The sequence below is a fragment of the Sinocyclocheilus rhinocerous genome, unplaced genomic scaffold, assembly GCF_001515625.1.
Source record: "Sinocyclocheilus rhinocerous isolate Xijiao unplaced genomic scaffold, SAMN03320098_v1.1 scaffold203, whole genome shotgun sequence".
Classification (NCBI taxonomy): domain Eukaryota; kingdom Metazoa; phylum Chordata; class Actinopteri; order Cypriniformes; family Cyprinidae; genus Sinocyclocheilus; species Sinocyclocheilus rhinocerous.
In genome coordinates, this window is record NW_015644353.1 from 237,289 (window position 1) to 250,141 (window position 12,853).

General features: G+C 36.8%; 1 protein-coding gene and 1 pseudogene across 1 annotated transcript in view; both read left to right on the forward strand.

The window, feature by feature from the left end:
• Positions 1 to 7,413, forward strand: part of LOC107758166 (helicase with zinc finger domain 2-like) — a 15,020-nt pseudogene extending 7,607 nt beyond the window's left edge.
• Positions 1 to 10,582, forward strand: part of LOC107758171 (stathmin-3-like) — a 24,923-nt gene extending 14,341 nt beyond the window's left edge. Inside the window, exons 4-5 of the mRNA XM_016575844.1 lie at positions 10,122 to 10,207; positions 10,396 to 10,582. Coding sequence (XP_016431330.1) covers positions 10,122 to 10,207; positions 10,396 to 10,582 — 273 coding nt within the window. The remainder of the gene's footprint in view (positions 1 to 10,121; positions 10,208 to 10,395) is intronic.
• The last annotated feature ends 2,271 nt before the right edge of the window (positions 10,583 to 12,853 follow it).

Consider the following 12,853-nt stretch of genomic DNA (forward strand, 5'->3'; position numbering starts at 1 on the left):
TTACCCGTATCCCACCTCAATAGCAGCAAAAGTGTTTTGCAATACAATATGAACACAATAAGTACATTGTACTTATTTTTTAATGTAAGTACATAGTAGTTAAGGCCACCTAATATAAAGTGTGACCGCAACTTTTTATTACCAAGTGGATATGTTGTATATATGGTGCAATCTAGTTTTTGAGGTCTGTAATCTGCCAAGCACCCATGTTGTTTTTCTAAACATGTTTAGACAGCTGTAAGTGTGAGACAGTAGTGTAGGATAGCCTCTGCAATGACACTGATCAATCAATATTGTATTTATGAAAAGAAAACTATGCAGTGTTTTTAAACTTTTGATTTTAATTTCTGTACCTGAAATTTGTTGTTTTTATTTATTTATGCTATTGCTAATTGATTTGTTTGTTCCTATTTTATTACTTACTGTTTACTTGTCTTTAACAATTTAATGTTTGAAATTTATATTAGTCTAGTTGTTTTTTTTCTATGGTATTTTTTGGTAAAACCATAGGCAAAAGAATATCTAATATCTAAATGTTTGACTTAAAAAAAATGTTAATGGATTTTTTTATCTTATTGGAATCGGAATTAGGAATCGATAAGAATCGGAATCGATAAGCAGAATCGGAATCCTAATCGATAACATTCAAACGATACCCAACCTTAGGCACTTTAGAGTACTACTCCACAGAAGTAGGTCATCCTTCTTGGGCTGCCCTCAACTAGGCCTAAAGATTTTTCTGGTCGACTAGTAGTCATTAATTTTAAGCATTAGTTGACTATTGGTTACACGTTTATTAATATATAAATCATAATAATGAGCCTTTAAAGGGTTAGTTCACCCAAAAATGAAAATTAGCTTGTGTTTTACTTACCCTCGAAGCATCCTAGGTGTATATGACTTTCTTCTTTCAGACGAATCCAGTCGGAGTTATATTAAAAATTGTCCTGGCTATTCCAAAGACTAGCATATCTCAGAGGCACGCGTGCTGCGCAGACGTCATACGCCGGAACGGATCAGCGTATGACAGATAACGGAAGTGAGAGAAAAGTGTTTATTACGTTTGAAATATGGATATTTTTCTTACAAAAACTCATGGATTCGCTACAGAGGGCCTTTATTCATTCCCCAGAGCCGTCTGCGGCACGTTTTATTATGAATGCGCGAGCTTTGCATACCTTGGAGCCAGTGTCATTTTGAAACTGTCTGAAAATGTAATAGTATAATGCAGTCATTGTAAGCTACAGTCATTTCTCTTTTCCTTGATACAGTTCTGCGGATCTTTATGTAAAAGGACATTTTCATGAATATGCAACTGTTCTTCATGAAGCCAAACCTTTGAGAATCAAGGCAAAGGAAAGAAATCCCAGATCTACTGATACCATCACACTACAGTACTGCCATTTATCCAGAGATGGCAATCAGTTTGAGTTTCAGCTTGGCAGATATAATAATGATGAATGTGTCAGGGAAAAGACTGCATTAACATTTTAAGAATTTATTGATAAATTAGTGCTTTCTTTGTTTTCAGCTTAAGAGATGAACCCGTCATCTCCGCAGTAGTGATGTGCCTGTATACAGGCTTCATATGGATAACGTAATCTAAGAATATTTGTTTTCCACTTGAATTGGTTCATTTAAAAGTAGAGATTTCACTCTATATAGATATATTTATAATGTCTGTAATGCAAGTATACACAGAGATTCGAAGTTGCGTGCTCAAGTTCACAGAGACAGAGACGACAGACATCCTGTTTGCTTTAATATTTTACAAAAGCGCAATGTTTCATTGTTATTCTGAGTGCACACAAATAAATGTAGAATCCTTACAGATTCAGAAGATGTACTTTTATCTGTATGACCAAAAATGATGGAGTATTTCAAGAGCAAGTGACCGCACCAGCGCCTCCGTCTGTCATGCAGTGAGTGTACTACTGTTCAGCTTCCACACTCCGCACAGACACTTGAATAGCACGCATTTTTCTAGGTTAACATAAGATTGAGCGGTAATGTAAAGTTGCTACTACTTACATATTTCAGATGAAAAGTCATATTTGAGGTTGATGAATGATAGGTGAGCGTTTGAATGTCCTGCTCGATGTACTATATTTCCACATAGACCAGCCGTTAACGATCTGTCCTTCGTGGACTGCGTGACTTCCCCACTTCCTGTGGATTTTTTTTCTATGACGAAGCGATTAATAAAATTTTGGTCGACCAAGCATCTTCTCGTCGACTAACGGTTAATTGACTATTAGGAGGCAGCCCGACATACTTCTGAAACTACCAGCTCAGAATAAAATTAATTTCCATGCTGGTTAATGCTTGTTTGTTCCTGGCCTAGCCCAGTAAAAAAATCTTGTGGCGACACTGGCACGCCAACATCCAAAATACATACTGGTCATTTCATCAGGGAAATTGCATTTTTTTAATTCCATTTCTCAAGCTCAAACAGTAAAGCATGGTGCAATTAAGGGCAAGGTCTTGGAATTGGTTTCCGGGGAATGCGTAAACTCATAAAAATGCATACCTTGGAGCCAGTGTCATTTTGAAACTGTCTGAAAATGTAATAGTATTTCAGAACGTACCCTCCTCAATCGCCTGTTCTATTACTACCAAGCTGAAAACAGTGACATTGCCAAACAAAGCCGAATCATTTTCAATGAAAACTTCCGTTCCACAAAGGATATTGTAGATTTTGTATCAACGCATTTTTATGTTGGAAAGAGTGATGTGATCAAGGCTAGAGGAGGTGTGCCTCCTCATCCACACCAGCATGCCTTGCAGTTCCATCATGTAAGAGGAGAATGCTGTTTGGACCCAACAAGCATGTCCTGGTTCAATGCGGAACAAATTCTAAGTGTTGTTGACAGCCTCATTTGTGTTTCAGGTGTTGGAAATCAGGCAAAGACTGCGTCAACTTGGACTGCCCCATTTCACTGTGGAGAATGCCGAAAATGTGCAAGGTAAAGATGATGCATTACTCGAATGTAATACTATGCCATGATTATGTTCAAACACACTAGTATCGATGCATGTGATTTACAGATACTGCCTTTTCCCATATTTTTCAGGAAAACAGTTCAGAGTAATAGTGATTTCCACTGTGCACACCAAGGACAGCTTATTGGATACGGACCGGACCTGTCTTGAGTTTTTTAATGACATGCGAGTGCTGAACACAGTTATGACAAGAGCCCAATCTCAAATATTTGTTGTTGGAGATGCAGCTGCACTTTGCTGCCATCAGTTCAGTACATGCTGGAGACTATGGACATCATACATAGAGGATTGCATCAACAAGGGAAGTGCCCATAACTTTACCTTGGATTCTTTGAAACAAGATCTCCTTGAGATATCTGAGCTCTGCAGAAGTGAGGATGAAGAGAGCAGTGATAGTGAATCAACTACATCTGAAATACCAGACATAGAAGACCCAATACTTCAAGAGCTTCTTGATGAGAGCAAATACATCAACGTTCCATTGACAGAGGAGGACTTGTTTCCAGTTTTACAACATGAGCAATTTGTCAGTAGTGTTAGCAACCAATTTGCAGAAGTAGATGAAGAGCAACTGTTGACTAACTCTTCAACACATAAACACTGTGAGCTGGTCAAAGAGAGTTTTGATAGAGCCTATGCTAGACCACTTGACGAGCGCTTGTTTCCAGTTTTACAACATGAGCAATTTGTCAGTAGTAGTGTTAGCAACCAATTTGCAGAAGTAGATGAAGAGCAACTGTTGACTAACTCTTCAACACATAAACACTGTGAGCTGGTCAAAGAGAGTTTTGATAGAGCCTATGCTAGACCACTTGACGAGCCCTCCATAAGAATCGAAATCAAGGGCAGAAAAAACATTGGACAGGCATTCCCTGGAGACAAGGTAACAGTGGAGATCCTGAGTGAGATATCAAATCCTCCTACAGGAAAAGTGATCAACATCGTAGAAAGTGCGGATACTGTCAAAGAATTTGTCTGCACCCTTGAAAGACACGACAGTCAAGTGATGATACCTATCAATAAATGCATCTCCAAAATCTACACACCCTTCTGGAAAGACAAACCAAACCACATTGCTGTAAGAAATCCTGAGAACCTCAAAATAGAGAAGTTCATCAAAATCAATGAAGAGGCACACAGAAAATATCTCTTTGTTGTCAGAGTGCTTAAGTGGAGAAAGTTTTACAAATATCCCTTGGGGATTGTTGTGGGAAAGTTTCCAAATATAACAACTTTAGAAGATGGATTGAAGGTTCTTGACATAGAGTTCCAGTTGAGGAGAACACTTTCTTCATCTTTGGAAAGACAGATGATAGACTTTCAAAGTCTTAATTTATTTGAAGATGGGCGAATAGATTTTCGCATGCTCCCAACATTTACCATTGATCCCACAGATTCACAAGACCTTGATGATGCAATCATTGTACGGGATTTAGGTGAGTGCTATGAAATAGGAGTTCACATTTCTGATGTTGCTAGCTTTGTGGCTAAAGACAGTGAACTGGACAAGTATGCAAGACAGCTGTGTACTTCATTCTATTCATGTGGAAAGGAGCCTATACACATGTTCCCTAAAGAACTGAGTGCCGATTTCTTCAGTTTGATTCCTAACCAAGAGAGACGAGCCATCTCCTTAATAATACAAGTGGATACTAAGACAAACCACATAAAGACAAGATTAATTTGCAAGTCTGTCATTCACTCCAAGAGGAAATTTTCTTATGATGAAGTTGAGGATATCCTTGAAAACAATCGTCAGCAATCTGACCCACTTGAAATCTGCCTTGTGAAAGCATGGAACTTTGCTGAAGTTCACAGGAGATACAGAAAACAAGAGGACTGGTGCTACAAAAAGCCAGATGAAGACGTGACTCTGGGAAGAAGACAATCTCACCTAATGGTGGAAGAGTTGATGATCATGTTTAACCACATGGTTGCTGAACGTCTTCTGTTTGATGAAACAACAAGGAGCATAACTCCACTGAGGTGCCAGGACAGGCCAAACAGTGAAAAGCTTTCTGACCTTTTTGACAAAAATGCCTCCCTGATTCCACTATCAGTTCACTTCTCAAGTCAAATTCATAAGAGTGAACATGTGTCTCATGAACTGAATAACCAAGGTTTGATCCACCGCAGAGCCATGCCAAACTCTCAAGCTTGCATTTATGATTCTGAAACCTTCCCCATATTAAAATCTGTTTTGAGATGCTTGAAGACAGCAGCAGAGCAGAAAAATATCTACAAAATAATTGACTTTATTGCAACTGATGAGATTCACCCCCAACTTCTCCCCTTTGCAATGGCATTTAGGAGACTGTTTCACAAAGCATGTATTCTGCGTTCAAACTCAACACATGTCTCAAGAATTGGCCACTATGATTTAGATATTGACAGCTATACATGGGCGTCATCTCCAATCCGCCGATATGCAGATGTCATTGTGCAGCGTCTTCTTCATTCTGTGATTGGCAAGACAAATGTTAGGTACACAGCTCATGACATTGACCTGTCTTGTATGGAATTTCCCAGGAAAAATGACCAACCGTCAGCATATGAGAGGAAAGCAAATGCTCTACATTTTGCAATAGAACTGTCAACCCAAAGCGAAAGGAAGGTGGCATACATTGTGGAACTCAATGCATCAGGGACAAACTTCAGATTATCCTTCCCACTTAACAGCACCTCTATATCAGAAAACTTAGACATTATGTACAGGGATCTTCAGTTGGCAGATCAACCACAGTTTGATGAAACCAACAACTGCATGATCTTGAAATGGGTGCGAAGGATATATTCATTCTCCAATCCTCACATCCTTGCTGAAGTGAAACAGCAAACTCCAAACTCAGTCATGGCCTATGTCTCTACAAAGCGCTGGAAATGCCTAGCAGCTGCTCTTAGAGAGGAAAATTGGGACAGATTGTTTCCCCTGATTGAGGAACTTGACGTCAGCTCAAGAATCCATGCAAGACAATTCAATGAAAGATTGAGAGATGCTACAAGTTGAGAAAAATCTGATCCCATGTACGCTGAGCATTATGCCAAACTGTCGATGAGAATAAAGCCAGGTGAGGCAGTCGAAGTACAGCTAGGTACAGCCACGGCACGAGGACTAATGACACCAGCAATTCAGCTGTTTGTTGTGCATCCTTGAGATTTATCGGTTTAACGGTTATCTCCCTTCTGGGTTTTCTGATCTAAACAACAGTCAGTCCAAAGCTATAAGAGAAGAACTGACCAACCCGTTCACTCTTATCCAAGGACCACCAGGTTAGAGATATTTTTGGACTTTCTTTGGTTTCTTTGGCCTTAGGCTATTGCAATTTCCATTCCTTCCCTATTATATTACTGTTGTGCATTTTCACAGGGACTGGAAAAACTGTTGTTGGTGTCCATATTGTGTACTGGTTGCTCAAAAATATCCAACAGCTTCCTGCCACCAATTCAGAGAAGAAGAGAGCTGTTCTGTACTGTGGCCCCTCAAATAAATCAGTTGATGTTGTCGCAGGTAAATTTTCTGTATAGCCAATTATGTTTTTCATTTTGGTCCCACTAGTGAAGCAGGAATTACGCAATTCACTTTCAAAGGAGATTACCTGACCAAAGATCACAACCTAAACTTTTTTTATATGAATGTGTTGCAGGTCATCTCCTAAAACTTCAAAATCAACTCAGACCTCTCAGAGTCTACAGTGATCAGACGGAGATGTTGGAATTTCCTTACCCAGGCTGCAATCTGAAGCTGTCACGGAATTCAAAAAGAGGCGAAAAACCCAACACAGAGCTTAGGTATTTGCCAAATACTGTCCATCTATCACTTATTTGAGTGTAGATACAACTGCCGATGTAATATTCATGTGTTTATAAAATCTAAACCTTGCTTTCCACTAACAGATGTGTGTTGTTTTTGTTGAATTATTAGTTCCATTGCACTACACCACTTGATTCGAAAAGATGGCAACCCATATTCCACACAAATATTAGCTTTTGATATGAAAATTAGAAGAGGAGCTCAATTCACTGATGAAGAAAAAAAACTGTATGTATGGCTCATTAACTACAAATCTCTTTTTGATTCTATTTTATTGTTTGTTGTTTGTTAGAAATAGTTTGGAAACAGCTGTATTGAAATGAAAAGCTTAAAGTACAAATAATTAAAAAATAAATAAAAATTTTTTTTTTTTAAAGCTACAGAGAAACCCTCCAAAACATGAATTATTGCAGTATGATGTCATCTTGTGCACTTGCACAGCAGCCTCACACCCTGCCTTAGCTGATGCCCTCGACTTCAAACAGATCATCATTGATGAATGTGCCATGGCAACTGAACCTGAAGCCTTTATTCCACTAGTGGCTCATAAGCCTGAGCAGGTGAGCTCCAAAGCAATGTTCTTTTTAGACAAACCCTGATTTGGATATTAGCACTTTCATTTCATTATGTTTGCACTGAACAAAGATGCAACATATTTGAATCCACCATAGAAACACAACCAACCAAATCCTGGATAATAAATCGACTTGGATTCATCATGGACCCACACCAAGTTAACGTGGGCATTACCAGGGCACAAGAAGGCCTGTGCATCATTGGTTAGTTACACTGTCTAGGATTGTGGGAGTCTATAATATGTGAATGATTAGATAACCTGAACACCTGCAAGTTCTTTGAATAATGCAAAATAATGCACACATCACATTTTTATTATATTTATATATAATATTATATTTTATAATAACACAAAACCTCCTTTTAATATGTCTACTTTATGTATTTTATTATTATCAACAGTTTTATGTTTGATGCTTGGATTACAGTGCCATAATTCTGCTATTTTGACAGGTAATGAGAACTTGCTGCAGTGCAGTGTGTTGTGGTATTGTGAAATTTTTGAAAATTGACACCAGGGAACATTGCACTGTCAGATCTGTTGGATATTAGTGCTATACATTAATATCATATATATATATATATATATATATATATATATATATAACTACTCTTGAATGGCACTTTAGTATATATTAACTTTTAATTAAATATTAAACGTCTTTAGTCTGTTTTAGTCTTCTTGGAAATTATATTGTATTAATTTTATTTTAATTTCAGCATTTTTGCTAAGTTTCAAGTTTGCATTACTGAAACATAAATTTATAAAGAAGAAAAAACATTTAGCATTAAATTTGTTAGAACAAATCTTAATTTTGTACATCTATAAATAAATTTAAAAAACAAAGATAAAGTGACATTTCTGTCCATGTAATTATGAAATATAGAAATGAAGGAAATTTTTATTCACCTCAATCTTCAAATCAATTTTACCGCAACAGCAGACTAACAGTAGACTATGACTATTGCAATGTTAATGTTTGACCACTTAGAGGTGCTGTGATAGCATATATTATAAACAAATCGTAAGGCAATTTGCAATTAGTAACTATATGACATATTTTTAGATGTTGTTGAATTATTTGTATTCCGTTGTGTCTATGAGTGTATAACTGTAATGCAAGAACCTGAATGTTCTGTATTTATTTGTTTGCATGTAAAAAGATGTATCTGTGAATGTAATATATTTCATAATTTATGTTTACTGTGCAGCTCATTACATAATTTGCACAACTGTCGATACAGGTGTTCCGACTTTAGATTGTAGGTCTAAGGGAATAAGAGGTAACATTTAGTTTGTAAACAATTTGGGAAAAGTGATGGTGGCAAGAAACCAAACGTCCAACAAAATACTGCCAAAACCAGTGGAATTTATTGTACAAACGTAAAAGGTTAAATAATAAAGAATTAGGTGAAAAAAACATATATATACACATTTAATATTTACACAAGTCAAATTAACCCAAAACAAATAAATAAACCCAAGGGAAAAGGAACGCAATCGGCGCCAAAGAAAAGAAATAATATAATAATATATAATATATATAACAAAACCCAAAACCAACTTACAATGAAACCTCTAACCTAACTCTACATATATACATATATGTATATATATATATATATATACTGTATATATAAAGATCTTCAGCGTTTACATGCTCTAACTAAACTATACTCTCTAACAGAAACAATTCCAGGGTTGTAGATATGAGGCTTTTGTGTGTGTACCATGGTAAATATTCAACTATTATTATAGAATATATTCATTTCACAGTGTAAACAGTTTCAGTGATTATAATGGGAGTTTTTGAAAGTGGTTGAACTCTGGCTAGACTGAAGTCGAGGATAATGTTCATTGATTGTGTAAATGTTCTTTGCTCTCTTTCTGTACAATGAAAGCGTTGTAATTAACTTACAATGTTTTTATTAAATTCATGTTAAATACAAAGACAGTCATATTAAAAATATTTTATGGCAAGACAACCATATCTGGTACTTAAGTAAAAAGATGAGTTTTATGCGTAGTTAATGGATTGCACTTACATTAGGCTACTTATCGCCCATTATGTAACTAACATGATCTATAAAAGTGCACAAACATTTAGGCCTTTTACTTTTTATGGCCTTAAATTTGATGCAACTAAATTTAAGACTTTTTAAGGACCCATCAACTTTTTTTTCCCACTCACTGAAAGTTTCATCTGTCTGCGCGCTGCTTTCTGCTCTGTTCACTGCATGCATGACTGCACGTAATAAATAGCAACAGTTAACTGTAGTAGTGCCATAGGACACAAACAGCTCTACTGAGCTGACCTTGATGTGCCTGATATAAATTTGATTTTATTCGAAAATACATTTGCATTTAGTCATTTAACAGACGCTTTTATCCAAAGCGACTTACAAATGAGGACAATAGATGTAATCAAAACCAACAAAAGAGCAACAATATGCAAGCGCTATGACAAGTCTCGGTTAGCCTAATGCAGTAAACGTAGCAACGTAGTTTTTAAGACTTTACCATGTAGCATGTAGATACCATATGAATATGGCAATTAGTGGTATTGCCATCTTATACAGTCCTCTTTAGTATGTGTCCATTGCTGTTGGGCTGTTTTCATGAGTTTGTCTCGCTGTTTGGCTTCTCACCTTTGCACTTTTTAAATGTAATAAGTTTTCTTCACTGTCTCACATTAAATTTGTCATCACCTTTCTGCACTTCTTTCTGTAGTCTCAGGAGAAGCAGGTGCTCACCAAGGCCCAGGAGATCAACAACAACTACAGCAAGATGACCGAGGAGAAACCTAACCGCAAAATGTAGCTGATCCAAGAAAATCGCATGGCCCACCCAGTTCCTATTGCATGTTGTTTTTCTGAAGTAACAGGCTTACATCTGTACTTTATTGTCAGTAAAAAAGAGAACTAGTTCTTTTTCCTTCCTGGTTGCTACAAAACAGTTCATATTTATTTAACTTTTATTACACCGTCTCTCTTTTCTTTGTCAGGAGCTTCATGCTGCAGAAGTCTGTAAGAATAAGGAACTTCACACTGAGCTCTCTGGCTAAGGACACTCAGAGTCGTGAGGCGTCCAATCATGACTGCATTTGGAGAATATCTCATTCTCTGGCCACACTGTCTAAAGAGGTCATATCAGACTCACCTTATCAGTTTTCCTTATCAATAAACGTCTGAGCATATAACAGCATCCCACATACACTAAGTGGACAAAAGTATGTGAGCACCCAAACACCACACCCATACGTGCTTGTTGTTGATTGTTTAATTTCAGAAGCATGGGCATTAATAGGCAGTTCATCCTTCCTAACAACTGCAGTTCTTCTGGGAGTCAGTGTTCCAGTTCTTCTCAAAGGTATTCAGGTCTGGAATTTGTGCAAACCAAGATCTTTCACGTTTCTTAATGGACCTAGACTTGTGTGATGTTCCTAAATCAACATCATCCATTGATCCTAGAACTAAAAGTCCTCTCCCTATCCCTAAACTCAACCTTTACCAAAAATTGTGGCTAAAATCTGAGGGCAGTTGATAAGAATGTTGCTCAAACTCCAGTCCTGAGCCAAACCCTTCTACCTATATTTCTAAAGTCTGATTGGCTGATGTTGATCGAGGAACATGCCCTACTTGGCAGAATCGCAGTCACCTGCTTTGTGCACAAGGACTTTATCATGCTGAAACTGATTAAAACTTTTGAACAATTCTCAAGGATATCATTTTATGGAGTAACACTAAGATTTGTAATTATTTGACTAGTCAAATGCATTTATTAGTAAGAGGTGTCCACATACTTTTGGCCATGACATTTATCTGCCTGCTGAAAAAAATACTAATTAGACTAGCTTAAATTCCAAGATTAACTTGTTTTAGATTGGCATTGCTGGTAAGTTACTGACATGAGCTAATTAAGATGATTGTTGTTGCAGCTAACCGAGTGGTTGAGCTAAAACCAGCATGAAATTGTCAAAACATACCTTATTTGTAACCAGCAATGGCACGAACTGGTCATTTAGTCTGGTCTTGGTTGTTATTTAGCAGGGCTGAATCTCAAAACCAAAAACCATGACTGTATCCACATTTACACTGCACTTTTTAGGATATGATTCATTCACGTTGGTAGTTTAGATGAATTTCAAGGCTCACAGACTCGGATTTTTTGGTTTGTTTTTCAGTGACCTGAAAGTGGAATGTCTAAGCAACATGCTGCTAAATGATTACTAAAAAACCATTTAAAATAAGATTAAAGCACAAGTTCGTAATAAGGTGTCTATCATTTTTGCAACTGAGGGAAACTAAGAAGGCATCCAAGAGATTATTTATGTTGACAGCACATCAGGCTTTTTTAGATTAACATTATTTGCTGTTGTTTATCACCCTCAAAAGCAATTTAGTATCTCCTAAGTATCTGTGAAGTTTCTGTCTCTTGCAAGTTTTTTGATTGTCTATGACTAAGTGTCTAATTAGGTATTGAATATGGAAATTCTTGACCCAGTAGTTTCTGAATATAGTTTCTAAACCACTAGTATTGCTATTGATAAGATTATACTCTCAATTACTAAAACAATCATAAAAGCTCAGTAAAATGGATGTGTTTGCATTCGTGTCATTGTGTGTCTAAGGCGAACACTGGCCAAAGTGTGACAGAAATTACAGATAAATGAAACTTAAGCTGTTTTGTTTGTTTAGAAAAGCTAGACAAGCTAAGGACACATTGCAGCAAAAACATTTGTTTTGTGTGTGTGTATCTCCTGGGTTCTTGTAGGTAGGCGGATCTGAAAATAGTATGGCACTGAAAGGGAGTGGACAGGCGGTAGATGAATAATTATTAACACTTCAAATACACATGATGTCAGTCCTCAAGGTACCATTAAAGCAGTTTTATTGACCTGATTTGTTTAATCATTTGTGTACCATTCCAGTCTATAGTCACTTCAGGCATGTTTATTTTCCACATATAAAATCATGTGCGATAACCTGAAGTCTTACTTTACAGTTCTATGCAGGGGAAGTTTTTGAATAAAAATTTTTTTTTATTTGGTTGTAAGGATTATTAGTAAGTATAATAGTAATAAAATTTTGTAATGTCCTAGTTTTGTATCTCTGAGTATCCTTTTAAAAAGTCTAATAGGAAACAACTTACATTAAGACTTGCTTGTCAGTTTGTAGATAAAAGGGCAGGCTTAAAGGGATAGTTCACCCAAAAATGAAAATTCTGTCATTATTTACTCACCCTCTTGTCGTTCCAAACCTGTATGAGTTGCTTTCTTATGTTGAACACAAAAGAAGATATTTTGAAGATTGCTGGTAATCAAACAGTTGGTGGTTGCCATTGACTTCAATAGTAGGAAGAAAAAAAATACTATGGAAGTCAATGGCAACCACCAACTGGCAAACCAACTGGCAAACGACATGAGGGTGAGTAAATGATGACAGAATTTTCATTTTGGGGTG